Source organism: Montipora capricornis, chromosome 11 (assembly GCF_036669925.1).
Source record: "Montipora capricornis isolate CH-2021 chromosome 11, ASM3666992v2, whole genome shotgun sequence".
NCBI lineage: Eukaryota > Metazoa > Cnidaria > Anthozoa > Scleractinia > Acroporidae > Montipora > Montipora capricornis.
In genome coordinates this window covers 8,147,263-8,162,866 of record NC_090893.1, presented here as the reverse complement: position 1 = coordinate 8,162,866, position 15,604 = coordinate 8,147,263, and the positions used below count along the sequence as shown (strand labels likewise).

The following is a 15,604-nucleotide window of genomic DNA, read 5'->3' as shown; positions in this document are numbered from 1 at the left end:
TGACTTTGTTTTGTGGTATTTGACCAAAGCGAGAAGCATTTGATGCTTGTTATGTCTGTCTTCAGCTTTTCATTTCGCTTTAAGGACGGTGCCTACTGATTCAAAGGTATTTTTGCCCCGGTGTGTGATTATGCAGAAAATGTAGATCTTAACAAGTGTTATTGAAATCCAAAAAGAAAATTGGGGGTAACCACGCATTTTTCAAAGTTAAATGACGAATAATATTTGTAAAAAGCTTTAAAATACAAAGCAATGTATGGCGTTCTTTCTCAAATTGAAGCTTAATTATCTCTCAAAAATGCATGGCTACCCCCAAATTTCTCTTTGGATACCAAGAGTACTTACTAAGATCTACTATTTCCGGATAGTTTAAAACCGCGCAAAAATATCCCTGTATTAAGAAACACCACCCATAGGAAATCCGAGTATCTCGAGATGCGCAGAACGTATGCGCAATAACAATAGTAGGCGCCGTCCTTAAGAAATGACAATGTTGCTGTGAAGTATCTAGTCCCTGGCCTGCGAAACTGTCAGAAGAAAAATTTCGTTTCTCGGTCTTTCTTTTCGCTGAAACGCATGTGGACTATCAAGACCCCAGATTCAATGAGTCGGTTATCTGCAGGCGAATTATACGCATACCATCTGTGCAGTCACATTAGTGGTTGCCGGCCATTAAAGAAATGGACATTCACAATTCCGGACTTAATTAATGACCACCATTGCATATTAAAGCATTCTATCGCCCCCCTTCAACTCCCGAACGGGTCTTTGTTTGGAAAAATGTTGTGCCCAGCTCATTCAAAAGGAGGTGTTTGGGATAATTGGTCTGCGCATACGCAGACTACAGTGCTTACCATATGATAGATAGATAGATAGATAGTGTTTATTTACCACGCTTGCAGCATAAAAGCTGGATTACAGTGGTGTCAGCCTGGGAACAATACATACACAACATAAAAATTACAATACATATAAATTATTCACACTAATGGCTAACATAGACATTGGTTCCAAAGTCTCTACGCGTATCTGTGAGTAATAAAGTTCCTTAGACGACGGTCAGTGCTCACCCTGGGGCGGGACTGGGGAGTACTCCCAGACCGTAGCCCGTAGCCATGGGGTTGCTTTACAGTAGCTGGGAGTAAGAAGCATATTGGCTCCAGACCATTACCTCGTACATAAGATATAAAATTTGTACGTATTTCCTTACGTCTCTCGTTCAGCATTTTAAGCCCAGATTGATACAAGGCACTGTTCTAGTCGACGGCCGGGAACATCATGCGGAGGGCTTTGCGATGCACAGACTCAATCAGGTTGTCAAGATAGAGGGGGAGTGCAGCCCATACAGGCGCAGCGTATTCAAGCACTGAACGGATAAGTGCACAGTAAATGGAAACTAGGTCCGCACACGCAACACCCGATTTCTAAGCAAACGAAGGGCATAAAGCCGTTTACAGGCTTTGGTGACTATGCGCTCTACATGCGCGTTCCATGATAGATCGTGAGAAACATGGACTCCAAGGAGCTTGTACGTCTGCACCTGATGGACAGGGCAGCCCTTGAATGGTAATAGGGGCCGGGGGACCAGGCTGGTATTGGAGGAAATTAATATCCATAACCTTACATTTTTTAGGGTTAAGGCGCATTCCTCGGAGAGAGGAAAAGCAAGAAATATCGTTTAAAATAAGTGGGAGGTAGCTCGGGCTACATCTCGGAATTGCCTCAAAGACGCGGTAGTATCATCTGCATACTTTAGTCTACACGGCCAGGTGGCAACTAGACGGTTACCTAAAATGGCATGAGAGATATGAGAGAAAAAATGACTTTTCCCTTGAAGCCATCGAAATCTTACGTTAAAATTGTAATGACAAGGGTGGTCTGATGGAGCTGTGAGTAGGTGTGGGATTTGCCACATATAGTTTAGGGGCCGACATATCTCTCCCTCAATGCCGTACCGGGAGGCAAGGTCGGTAGCAGAAAGCAACAATGGGCCAACTGCGTCCAAAAGCGATCGCACGGGCCGAAATCCCGGGATGACTCGTTTGGTACGATGCTCCAGTTACTGCATTTTTCTCTCTTGCTCAAACATTCCGTCAGCGTATGCGCAAAAGAGGAGTTTAAGTAACGACGATGGCTACGGCAACGACAACTCTAAAAAGGAGTAACATTATTGGTCAAGAGTACCAAAATGATCATGCTGCACGTGCGGCACGCATTTTTGAACAATTCTCTCCCCCACTCGTCAAAATTACTACGTGAAATGACCAAATTTACCAATCCAGAACTTAAAACAGCTCAAACTTATATTTTGAAGTGACGTTTTCAATCTCCGCAGCTGTCGTGGTTTCTTAAACTCCGTAATGAAATCCCAAAGCTGCGCACTCTATCCTCAGGAGCCCTCCAATTTGAGTCAAATATTCCTTAATAAATTTTTGCCACTGTCACAGTTTCACATCAGAATCAATTCACAAAGATTGAACTTCCATTTCAACCAACCAAATGACCAGCTCCCAACGTCAGTGGCCTAATAGCTCAGTTGGTTAGAGCGTCGCACCGGTATCGCGAGGTCACGTGTTCAAACCTCGTTGAAGTCCTGAAGTTTTCAGGCTTCTCTACGCAATTGCAATAATTGCATTCATAACTGCGAGGATCATGTGGCTTCCGGCTTGATTTTATCGATGTGCGTGAGCTAATGCGCGCGCCAATGACGCAAGAAATTATGCGCAGTAGAGTTGCGCAATGCAAAACCAGGGAATCACCCTAAGCCTTTTATCGGGATTCCCATACAAATCCTTATAGTTTTGTAAGCTTTCCTTCACAAAAAGTCTGGGGTTGCCTGTGCCTGGTTGTTAATAGGGCTGAAAGGAAGGAGTAACCCCAGAATACCAGGGCAGTATTGTGTTCTTGTAGCGGCGACATTTGAAGAACGAAGCAAATAACATCACACGCGATTCTCATGTAGGGAATCGATCGATAGCTTACGTATATTAGCCAAACGCATTTCCGGTCAGCCTCGGTTTGAATAATTACCGGTTTGATATTGGCAACATGTTTTGTACTTGATCGTGAAGATATCTCTCCGCGCGAAAATGTAGGAAATATACTTGGCCATATGATCCATGTCTTAAGATGTCTTAACCTTCTCCTCTGTCAGTGGCAGCTCTCACATTTTTTAGCATGGCTGGCAGCGTCGCACTCAAGCTACGAACAAAACTTCAAGCTATCTTTTTCACGCTGGGTTGTTTTTCTCAACGATTCTCCTGGACTGTTCTAGCGATCGGCTTTTTCATTCTTATAGGATTTTCTGTTGGTCTCTTAACTGCAAGAATCGAGACAGACGTTGAGAAACTTTGGGTAGAAGGTAAGTTGCCATTGCTGAAAATTTCGTATTCTACGACTGCTGCGCTTTTTGACTCCCTTCGATTCATAACTTGATCTTGGGGAAACTAAATTGACCTTAAATTCCAATTTTGACGCGGTCAGTAACTCGAGATTGACTTTTGCTGAACTTAAACTAATGGATCAAAATATGTCAGTATAAATCTTACTAAGCATATGCAAAGCCGCCGATACCTCGATCTATGATTGTAGCTTATGAACAATTACACCACCATAGAATATTTCCCTGATATTTTGAAGTTTGGGGGCTCATATGGTTTCTCCGAAACCAAATTTAATCATAAGATACTTCAACTTGCGTTGGCGATCGTGAAAGAATTATGCAATGAAATTTGCAGAATGAGCGTCAAGATTTGCTTCATCGATCGTGTGAATCGGATGCAATTTGCATGTTCAGTACGCGCTCAGTCGGCCATGACAATTAACTAAATACCTTACACCGGAGAAAGTCGCGTTTTCATCGCCAATTTTTTGCGCTTGGCACTCATTCATCCCAGGACAGTTAACCTAAAACTAAGATTTTAAGGAGTAAACTCTGTTAAAAGGCTGAGAAATCCCGTATACGAAACTTTTACGATATGATGTCGTCTTGCTTGAGAAACCGGAAGTTGGTTTTTGCATACAAGTGAAAACACTTGGTGTGGCGTGATCTGACACCCCAATAAAATTCCTTTCCACAGCTGGATAAAAGCAAGTATAAGAGCTGGATTTTTTTGCTGTTTTCTCCTTTTCATATCTAAGGACGCATTGCAATGTCCAAAATCTAAATTTAAAGATCGACTTCTTTGTCTCGAAACATGCCATTAGGGACAGCTCGTCAACCACGACTTGTTTCTTCAAAATTTCATGAAAATTACATGACTGGTGGCTTACATCACACTTAAGAAAAATTGAAGAAAGACAAACATTTTATAAAAGCTCACCATTCTTGAACAAGTGCTTCGGCTTAAACAGTGTATATCAGTGCTACAAATCCACAAGTGGTCAACTTGGCGTGCATTGGAACGTTTTGCTCTATTGATTTTGGCTTGGGTGACGCGCTGTCTCTAACAAAATTCTGTCTTGAAGGCCTCGACAATTCAAATGGCAGCAATTTGGCAGGCATAAACTGCCCCCGGGTGGGTTTTTGTTGATCATGTTTACATCCAAGAGAAACTCTACTGTTTGGACTGAGGACAATATTTGCTCCCAGTCAACAAGATTCCCCGTGGTTAGAACCGATGAAATATAGCCACACTGTATCAAATTTTGTATTCATTATTGTCCTTTAAATTTATTCGGTTACAAACTGAGCTCATTCATCCTCATATGAGGCCTCTCAAACTAGTCTTGCAAAAAATATTTGCTTTGAAACTCATCTTCAAAATTTTCCTGTCTCAGCGATACGTCGATTTCAGTTCTTGCTTAACTATTATACACAGCTTTAGAAAGAAAGTAGGAAAACTAGAGTCGCCGCGGAAACTTTTGCTTTTAGTTAGTCAGAAAAAGACATTTGAAGTAGATTAGCTTGTTTCTTAGCTTCTCTTACTATGGCAACATTTACTGTAGTTCGAATGACAAATTCGAACGCTGGTGTAAGCCCCATATAATAGTGTTATTGCTCGAGATACGAAACAGCTGTTGACTCGAGTCATTAAATAAATAGAATCTGTTTTTCAAAACTGCCAGTTTTGACCATGGTTTGTTGTAGACAACTCTGAAATAGAGAATTGTTACAGGGTATCCATGAACGTTCACCAACGAAGAAGTCAAAGCTCTTGCAATCTACTGAAACCAAGCAAGGTCGACACTTTTGTATGGCGCAAGTCGTACGCTGGACAAACGCTTGACAGGATTTGACTCGCAGAATAAAACAAAAACGTTACCTTTTCCTCCCTGGAAAGTGATTGGATTGTTATGCTATTTCTGATTGTGATTGTAAGTTCTATCGGAACATAAAGGATGGAGATGGTAAAGGGAGTCAGGATGGCTTAGAGGTTATCAACCCTACCTTCCACCTCTGCATTTGGGATATCAATCACTTCAAGGCAAAAAAATATGAGGAAATATTCCAGGTTCAATCCTGGCCTCGAGGTCGTATGTGAGCTGAGTTTCAGTCGATCTCAATCTGACTCCGAAGGTTTTTCTCCGGGTTCTCCGGTTTTCCTCCCTCATCAAAATCGACTCTTTCAGTTAATAAGATCCGGGCGGATTCCCTCGAAAGGGATAACCTCTGGTTTCTCTCCCTCTCTCCCTCTCGCGTTTCTTTCTTTCTAGCCAACGAGGGGCGTAGCTCATATCCAACCCGCACTCATGGAATAGGTTACCGTTCAAAGTTCGCTGATGGAAGAGTGTCCGATCGTCCAAAAAAGCGATGCCATATAATAACGGTACTGAGGAATATTGGCCCTCGGTCATTTTTGTTACTGACCCCACCTCGAGCCAATATTTCCCCCGTACGGCCCTCACGTTTGGTTAGTAAGAGTTAGTATTATTATTATATTCTTTAAATCCTGAATGTGGTTGGCCAATAGCGTGCTCATAACCGGTCCAGCTTTTTCGGTACGGAGCACATGTGAATTTTACTATCCAGCGGAAGAAACCTCCAAACGACGGCTTTCAAAAGTTATTTACCGGTCTTGGTCGGTCCGTATGGGAAAAACCTTGCCCTTGGTCTTCGGCCTCAGGCCATCCTGAAGACCTTGGGCACGGCATACGGACCTCCCTTCCGGTAAATAACATATATTCATTCGCAAATGACAATTATGGAGAGCTTAAGCACATAACGGTAAATGTGTAAATGTGCGCTTAGTTGACCGCTCCCTACAAGGGCTTTTCAGGATCAACCGGCTCAACGGGATCGGACCGAATGCATGTGAAGGCGCCCATGGCTGCCGCCATACGATCCATGTGTGATCTTGGAGCACCGAAACCCAGCCAGATGTAATTGACTGGGAGTCGATTTTGAGGAGGGAGGAAAACCGGGGTACCCGGAGAAAAACCCTCGGAGTCAGGTTGAGATCGACTGAGGCCAGAGTTAAACTTGGGTCGCAGAGATGGGAGGCACGATTAATGACCACTAAACCACCCTGACTCCCTTTACTCACTTGCAAAAAGCGCGTTTCAATTGTAACCGTTTGTCTTTTCGCTACTTTTAGTTGATGGACGGCTTGAAAAGGAATTGCAATACACCAAGGATTCTCTGGGAGAAGGAAGTGGAACGACGAACGAACTCTTAATACATGCGTCAAACAACGGAAAAGGGAACATCTTATCGGTCGGATCACTACAAGAGCACCTGAGAGCAGTGCAGAAGGCCATTGAAGTCAAAGTCACTATTTATAACAAGTAAAGCAAATTGGACTCCTTCACTCCTATACCTAGCGTGTGTGACGCATTTCCGGTTGTCTGTTGTCCTCTTTGGACAGAAAGAAGCGACAACCGGTGGTACGGTATTCACACAGGCCACAGGTATTCGCAATAACCATTCTCGTCCCTAGAGTCCTGGTCAGCTCCTTCAGTTAGGAACAAAATCAATGACCTCTGACTGTTTCCGGAATTTTGATGCCCTTAATGATTTCTTTCCCGCGCATTCTCAGAACTCTTTTGCCAACGGTCGCGAAAGTGGATGCCAAATACGTGTATTTGGAAACCCACTTGAGGTAAAACTGGAGTGTCCGCCATATTTGAAACACGTAACCTCTGAGGACGACAATGGAAACCGACGATTCCATTGGACTGCAATGGGCCTCCTTCGTAGGCCTGCGCATCATTAATGTCGTCAAATCAAATTCTTCTTCCAACGTTTGTCCTAAAATAATACTGTGACTTGTCTGAGTTTAAGTTGTCTGACTTGTCTGAGTTTCTTGTTTGAGTTTAAGTCGGTATTATCAATTTTCGTGCAATACGCGAAGTTTTCTCTGACACGGTGTTAACTTCGAACTGACATTGGCGTTATGCCAAATTTCACATACCATCATGCCACAGATTAACAGAAGTTCTTCTTTCCAGTTTTTTCTTCGGCAAAGATCTTCGTCTTTCATTGTTTTTCTCACTCCACCCGAGTATATAAATGCATACATGCACAAATTGCTCAGGGGAAAACTCAGAGACGGACAATCATCCCCTACTTCGTGGACTGAGTAGCGATATGTACCACTAGTTCCGCTTCTTTCTATTAAAAGTGGGTTAAACTGATCTTTTTTCTCTTTGTGCTACTTGGGTCACTGGGCTGGTGCGACTTTATTCCCTTCCTTAACCTTGTCTTTGCAGAACATGGAGCCACTCAGATTTATGCTACGTGCCAGAAGTACCATCTTTCAACGACTCTTTGGTCGATGGGGTAAGTATCGTTAACCGAGTTTGATCTTTTTACTGAAGCTCCACTGAAGCTACAAAAAATGGTAATAAATATCGTAAAACCAAAACGAGACTTCTTGTTTTGGTCAATCCAGCAGATTCCGGCCTTTCAAATGAACCAATCAGAACGCCTCAAAGCAAATACACGCAGCCGGTGCTTAGCGCGGGAAAAGAGGGAACGAACCAATCGCAATTTATCTTTTTTTGTCTATTTGACCAACAATGCTGTCTGACTTAAATCGGCGAAGATTGATTCTTATAGACTATGCCGTATGATGATGTGGATCTTAAAGTTTTCGTTTCTTTCTCTTTATCATGTAGATCGTGTCGTCCATTATTCCATGCTTGATAATTTCACCACTGGATTGTTTCTGGGATGGCGCAAAAGTTCTTAAGCTGAGAGGGGTCTTACCGGATATAGTCAGGTATGAACTTCAGACTCGGTTGATGGCACTCTGGTTTGAGAATGTAACTTGCATAGTTGCGATTCAAGAGCCAACGGTTCGACACTGGTGATAGGCAGATGGCAGTGTCTTCATCAGGGGTAATCGAAGGCAGACACAAGAACCCTTTTATACTCATTGATTAGCACCCTTTCCTTTTAATGAGAAGAAATATGTTACTTTGAGGTAAGAGGCCGCCGTTGTCACAGTTTAAAGAAGCGTAGGTAGATTTGATGTGCTTACCTTCCAAACAAACTCACTGATGGTACCGGAGCAACCGCATTCCAGCCGTTTCTTTGTCTAGGAGCACAAAACTGCTCGTTGTGACATCATGTGAAACCGAAGGATAGTATCTCTAGTTCGCTTTGACGAAGGTCTACGCCAGCTTTGAAATCTCTTTTGTCATTTGTTGATACCGATTTTTAGTGGGAGGCATCAAAGACAAGGTCGTTTGAAGAGCAGCTTACCGGCTAATTTTTTGCTCTCGTCTCTTTGCCCTGACTTCTGCTGAACATGTTTGTCTCCTATTTAGGAATTTCCCATTAGAGTGGACCAAAATTCAGCCCTCTTCGCTTCTCAGCCTGTTGCCGTTATTGCAAATAGAAGGCGAAGATGAAATCACAGAGCTGTTTTTCAAGGTAGATGGTAGTATCGCAGCGTAGTGGATCGTTGTTGTTTGCAAAAAAAAAATTGTGAATTTAATGCAGCGTTTTTGAATAAACCATGAAAGCCTGGGACGTCATAGGAAAGTAAGGGATCAATAAGGTAACGTGCACGCTTGATCAAGGTGCGGAGTCAGTGATCCATATACGTAGAGCTTCAGCTAGAAGCTTCGAACGTTAACGATTTACGAAAACGAAAACGGGCACTTTTAATAGGAAATGAAAAGATGTAAACAAGTGCAAACCCGAAACAGGTGACTTTTGCAGACTCTTCGTTAGATCTTGAGTCGGGTTTTCTGTTTGCACCACGTGTCCTACCCTAATAGACATGAGGCCTTGTTTGTACTCTAAAAGTTGCTGCATGGTTTTCTTTTCGCCTACTTGACGTTCTGGATTGTTCTTTTGGTGTATTCACAACACTTATTTCTTAAGTGACCTCTATATATACCATTTTCATTTTGTCAAAGTGATCTAAAGTAAACCATACCCCTCATTCATATGCTTTACAAATATGTAGTTGTTAACCTTCATTTTTACTGTGTGTCAGGGCATTATTTTATCATAATGCCCATGAGCCGATTACGAGTGATTTGCGAATCAAAAATTAAGGTAGTTTTAACACCAAAATGGCACTTCTCTGTATTCATTTCGCAGTGGATTCTTGCGAATGTCGACGCAATTCGCCTTGCCAAATTGTTATCATTTGTCTCGAAAAGAAATAAATTTTTCGACCAAATACGAGTTGGTTCGGTTTCAAATGAAGAGTTAAGTGATCGCTTCCATTTGAGTAAACTATAAAGCCATATGTTAAACAAGTTCTTAAACCTCAAACGTTCAATTTTACAGGAGAATCTCACACTGAGGCCTTGCCGTATTAACCGGTTAACAAGTAGTTATTATTGAACAAGATCATATGCTACAACAGCGTATGTACATAATGGGCTCAAACTTCTCGGAACTAGAACGTTTTGAGGAATACGAAGATTTTAGTTGTGCTGCGGAGGAAGAAGTAAGAGCATCAAAGTTGTATCTTAGTCACCAGTAATCATGTTGTGCTTAAATTCAACCAATTAAAAGAATCAAGTGTTAATTACTCGAACTCGCCATAGTACCGAGATCAAAGAGCTTTTTCGTTTCTAAGTAATTTACTTACTTGTACTGGATTCGTACAGGCTGGAATTATAGACGGATATCAAAACAGGCCGTGTCTTGACCCAACGGAACTCGATTGCCCGACAACAGCTCCAAACTCGCCTTCAAAATCGGGACAGGTAAGGCGTTTTAGTGCTTAAAATATGTCTCTCTATGGGCATCTTAACCACCCCCCCCCCCCCCCCCGCACCGAAGTCATATCTACCCTCCCCCCCCCCCCCACTCCGAAGTCATATCTTAAACAAACCGTTCGAGCAGCTCGACACCAACTTGTTAAGTTGCCAATTTCTACCTCCTGTCAAGAAAACACGTCTGATATCGAAACAGGACATTAAGTTATTCGATGGAGCCTTAATAGTGGACCAGTAGTCTGAGTATCAAGTTCCAGAAAAGGAAAGGAGGGCAATCCCCTTCTTCTCCACCACCACCCTCCCACTCCCTCCCCCCTTAAAAATTGAGCTATTAAACCAGCGATTAAGTATTACGACCATTATATTTCGGTTTGGATTTATACCAAGTAAATTATTGATGTATTCCAGCCTCCTAACGTTGGCATAGAACTCACTGGAGGATGTAAGGGGTTTGCAACTGAATTAATGGAGTGGGCCGAGGAGTTAGTTGTCGGTGGAACAAAGAAAGCAACAAATGGAACATTGTCAAGGTGAGGATAGCGAATTTCTGCACAGTAATTTGATTCTTTCGGAGTCTTTAATACAGTGATTCAAGGGCAAAGTCCTAAATGGTAGTAGCAGACTAAAGATTACTTTGCGTTCTTTACCTTGTAACTAGAGCACTCGACTATCAATTAACCAAAAAATTCTGAGGTGAAAAGTTTATGGCAAGAACACGAGAGGGCGCCGAAGATTAAATTATGCTGGCAACACTGCGAAATGGTGTAATCGACAAATTATAGTGTCGTAAACAATTCAAAACAGCTCCAATCGGAAGAAACTATTCAAGGTTGCAACAGGGGCAGCACGGCTCAAGATATGAGCTTAGCTGATTACGATGATGATGACCTGGCCCCATTGTGTGGGGAACTTTCTCAAAGCAAGACGTTGTGATTCTTCAGGAGGCATTTTCCAGGAAATAATGTATCAGTGTGTTAATGATTAAGAACATTATGACGATGCCTAATGACCATTTGGTTTGGACAACGCAACAAAGCGATTGTTTCTCTTTGTTTTACAGTGCAAAAGCATTGCAGACTATTCTCGTTTTGTCCGGTCCTCAAGATTTGCACAAGCGATGGGCTGATAAATCGCAGGACTTAACCGTGGATTGGAACATCGATTCCGCGCGAAAAGTACTGGAAGCTTGGCAGAGAAGTTTTACAGAGGTAAAGATTAAACGGAAAACGTATAGGACTGTACCAGAAGACACAGATGACATAAAGAAGGAATAAATACCGAAAACGATGCCTTGTTAAATACAATTTCTCCAAACTGATGGTTGCTTTGTTGTGTCTGGTGCCTGAACAGGGAGCGTAAAAAATGGATGTAATGAGATGCACGTCTCTTTTGATCACCGCCATTAAGTGTCCTCTTGCCCTTCTCCCAACTTCACAGGGCTCGAAATTGCGAACAATACAGTGCCTTTGCGACTCGTTTTCACCTTCCCTCTTTCAAAACAAAAAGGTTATGCGCCGATCAAATCGAAACTTCAACGTCCCCCACCCCCCCGAGCAAACCCCGGGCATTTGACGTGTAAGGCCTTCCCGCGGGTCGGGGTGGGGAATTTGACCTTTGCCTGGGTGTGGAAAATTGAACCGGAAGTGTCAGGGTTAAAATGTTTTTTTTTTGTCGGGCGCCGAAGTCGCTAACAGCTTTAAACGCTTGTTTGGACGAGATGGAAGAGTTTAAAGGAAGAGATATAGCATTTGTGGGCGATTGGCTTACTCAAAAAGGTCTTCAAAATTTGTCTTCAAAGAAAGGCCGCATAATTCGTCTTTGTCATACTATAGAGTGAATGCAATATGGTAGGTTTTTCACACCCCTATTTCATTGTTAAAGCTGTACGTTTCTTTTAGAGGTAATCAACCGACACTAAACAACTTAAAATACATGCATTCGTAAACGCTCTAGGCTCTGTTGTTGATAAGCATACAGTACCCTGTTTCAGAGTTAAAGAAGCTTACACTTGCTTATTGACATTGTCCGACTTAATTACTTAAACATCAAATCACTTTTAATAGTTTTAATATTGAAGCTGTGTTTTTGTAGTAGCCAAGTCTGGTAAAAACGGCATCATCGATCATATATATAAAGGGTCACGAAACATATGTCGGCATGTCTATACACAAGGTTTCTTAAAGACAACAAGAGCCGACGACGGTTGTTTCGTAGGGTTTGACAGACAAATCCGACGATAGGGTAGGGCAATTGAACACCATTTTTGCCCGGGGGGGGGGGGGGGGGTGGATGTTGAATTCTCGAGCTGATCGGCGCATTAGCAATTGCCACTTTGCTGCTTCTTTTCATTTTGCGACTAAAACAATTGCGAAATAGACGAGTTCACGCTCTTGAGTGCATCATGGGTAATCACGGCAAGATGGAGAGAAATTCAAAGGTTTTCGTGGAAGTTTAAAACGATGAAGAGTATTCATGATATGCAATTTTGGGTATTTATTTTCCAAAACAAAACATATTTATTCAAAGGTGCGGCAGAATAAAGTTGGAGAGAATGGCTATTGCAGAAATTACTTTATTAAAAAACGTTTCTGCCATACATTTCCTGTAATTCCAAAGGCACAAATTGCAGAGAATGTATGGAGAAAAGAAAAGCAATATTTTGGAATTCCAAAGAATAGATACCAAGTCCAGTTTATCTCAGTTGTGAACTTGAACGTATTTGTTGGTTTATGAAGGTGAAAGTCTTTAAAGTGGAGTCTTGTACAGTTTATTTTACTTTGAATTTCCATATAAACCTTTAAATTTCCCGCCATGTTGCCCTAATTTCCCATGATGCACTCAAGAGCGTGAACTGGTCCCTTGCGACAAAATTTTCGTATCTTGCCGCAAATTGCGACTGGATTTTTTCGTTAATTTTGAGCCCTGCTTCAGCATCACTTGTTTTTAGGAGTAAGCGCAATAACGTCTCAAAGTGCCACCTAAGCTTCTCTTCTTATTAGAGCGAGTTTCAATCGAGTGTCGTAAAACTAAAAATAAAGTAATTACTTTGGTCAATCAAAAAGGACGGAGACAATCCAGTAAGCCAATCAAAACTCGAAGTAATTACACGTAGCCGACACAAAGCGCGGGAAAATGTGCACGCGTTAGCCACGATTGATTTTGGTTTCTCTTCTGATTGGTTGAAAAAGTGGTGCGAGAACTTTGAACCAATCACTGAGTGAAGTAATGCAAAACCAAAGAAATTTGCTAATTATTTTCGAGACTCATTTGAAAGCTGCTCTATTATTATTATTATTATTATTATTATTATTATTATTTTATTTTATTTTTTAATAACACAGTGAGGAATCAAGGAACTGTACTCTGCATGGTTTCATTGAATTCGTGTTTACTGTTCTTTTGTTGCAAGGAAATTAATAAGGATGTCAATAACCAAGACGAGTTTAGCATCATGGCATTTGATTCAGCCTCTGTTACAGACCTCCTTCAAGAGTTCTCACAAACGAGTGTAACGCGAATCGCTATTGGATACATTCTTATGGTAAAGATATTGCTTTTTCTTTTGACTAAGATTGTTCCCATTTTCTTTATTTTATCCAAAGAACCCCTCGGTCACCATAGTGCCCAACTCCACAGGAAAGTACTGCTCAGTAGCTTTCATTTGAATGGCCACACTTTACAATTTCACCCACAGACTCAAAAGATACAATCACCTTGCACAACACAGCATAATAAACAGCACTACAGGAAAGTACTGCTCAGTAGCTGTCATTTTATTGGTACACTTTAGGATTACACCGACAGATTCAGGGTGTGTTCGATTAACCCAGCTAAAATAAACGAAATAAGCGTTAGATTTTTCTGCGGAAGTGACTTAACTACGATATTTCTTGTAGATCTTTTGAGGGAAATATTCCAATAGCAACAAAGTTTTTCCATGATTTTTAGAAGAAAACCTTTACATTCTTATTCCAGAATAAGGCCGAAAGAACGCACCGTTAATTAGTAAAGCACAGAGCAAAGTAGTTAGAAGACTTTAAGGTTCCTTTCAGTTTCATTCTTTAAAGAGTGAAAGAGTGATTTTATCCAGTCACAAACGTTTAAGTATTTTTGTGTAATAAGATGAACGATGCATTATGGCATGTGGCTCATTTTCTTAACGAATCCATTGCCAGAGGGAGCAAAAATTATTCCATTTAAACCATTAGATTATTTTTCGGACTTGAGGATGTCTTGTGCATTGTTTGTTGATGGTAGTTTCATTTTCACTGTCTCGTTGCAGCTCATCTACGCAGGATTGTCCTTGAAGCGCTGGTGTAATGCAGTCCATTCCCACGGTTCTCTTGGGTTTGCTGGAGTTTTACTTGTGACGCTCTCAGTGGCTGCTGGGTTAGGATTCTGCGCACTTGTTGGCATATCATTTAACGCTGCCTCGACCCAGGTATCAATGTTGGTAGCCAACGCTGTTTCATGAAAGAACTCCTAACGAGCTGGCCATGGAGGGGACTCGAACATGTTGTTTACATTTTAATTGGTCTTTAATTGATGGAATGGTTGTGTGATAGAGTGGGTAAAAATTGATGGGCATGGTGAATTTTCACCCCAGTATGTACTTATCATTGACAAAAATCCGAATGCTTCCCGAACGTCAGGATCGTAATTGCTGACCTTTGATTCCACCAGGTACTTCCTTTCCTCGCGTTAGGCTTGGGTGTGGATGACATGTTTCTCTTGGCTCACTCGTATTCCTCTGCAACTTATAGGAGAGATCTTCGAAATAAGGTGCGTGTCTTTGCACGCGCCGGCGATCATATTTTAATGTAGCTGGCACGATAGAAATGAATAAAATATAATCATTATTAACAGTGGCTCATTTTACAAAAGCTAAAAACTAGAAAGTTTTGCCTGCCATCACAGACTTAGAAGGATCTACGGTATGTGAGACATTTTACGAGTTAAAGCAGTTTTCAAATGACTGTCGAAAGTAATTACGCGATTGCAATTGCTACGCTCGGTGATTGGTTTAAAATCTCGCGCCAGTTTATGAACCAATGAAAAAGAAAACCAAAACCAATCGCGACTTGCACACGCGATTTTTCCCGCGGTTTGAGCAAAGTTCCATGGAATTGCTATGAATTTGGATTGGTTCATTGTGCCGTTTGCACCTGCTGTGATTGGTCGAAGTAATTACGTTGGTATTTGCTTTATGACATTCGATTGAAAACCGCTGTAATTGAGAAATTTAGCATCGCGTTAACGGCAAGCGGCAAACGTCAGGCTGAAATCTGGATTTTCCTGAAAATCCGGCAAACAAACTTGTTTGATTTCAGGTCATTTTCTCGCTTGTTATTTAGAGATTTCACGCAACTTCTCAAAAGAGGGAAAAGTTAGAACAAAGTAATTCTCATTCTTTTATGACAAGTACCAGACTGCCGTTTGCTGTTTCACCTAAACGGGAAGTAAAATCTCTCTCATAGTT

At 41.7% G+C, this 15,604-nt stretch overlaps 1 protein-coding gene across 2 annotated transcripts in view; it reads left to right on the top strand.

Annotated features, from left to right (window-relative positions):
• Nucleotides 1–3,021: 3,021 nt before the first annotated feature.
• LOC138024342 (protein patched homolog 1-like) overlaps nucleotides 3,022–15,604 on the top strand; it is a 27,072-nt gene continuing 14,489 nt past the window's right edge. Inside the window, exons 1-11 of one of the 2 annotated variants that reach the window (XM_068871508.1) lie at nucleotides 3,022–3,361; nucleotides 6,537–6,726; nucleotides 7,651–7,720; nucleotides 8,059–8,162; nucleotides 8,713–8,818; nucleotides 10,015–10,113; nucleotides 10,534–10,655; nucleotides 11,186–11,333; nucleotides 13,535–13,666; nucleotides 14,408–14,566; nucleotides 14,809–14,907. In XM_068871508.1, the coding sequence (XP_068727609.1) occupies nucleotides 3,178–3,361; nucleotides 6,537–6,726; nucleotides 7,651–7,720; nucleotides 8,059–8,162; nucleotides 8,713–8,818; nucleotides 10,015–10,113; nucleotides 10,534–10,655; nucleotides 11,186–11,333; nucleotides 13,535–13,666; nucleotides 14,408–14,566; nucleotides 14,809–14,907 (1,413 nt within the window). In that variant the 5' untranslated portion in view covers nucleotides 3,022–3,177. The remainder of the gene's footprint in view (nucleotides 3,362–6,536; nucleotides 6,727–7,650; nucleotides 7,721–8,058; nucleotides 8,163–8,712; nucleotides 8,819–10,014; nucleotides 10,114–10,533; nucleotides 10,656–11,185; nucleotides 11,334–13,534; nucleotides 13,667–14,407; nucleotides 14,567–14,808; nucleotides 14,908–15,604) is intronic. The other variant, XM_068871509.1, reaches the window with a different exon arrangement.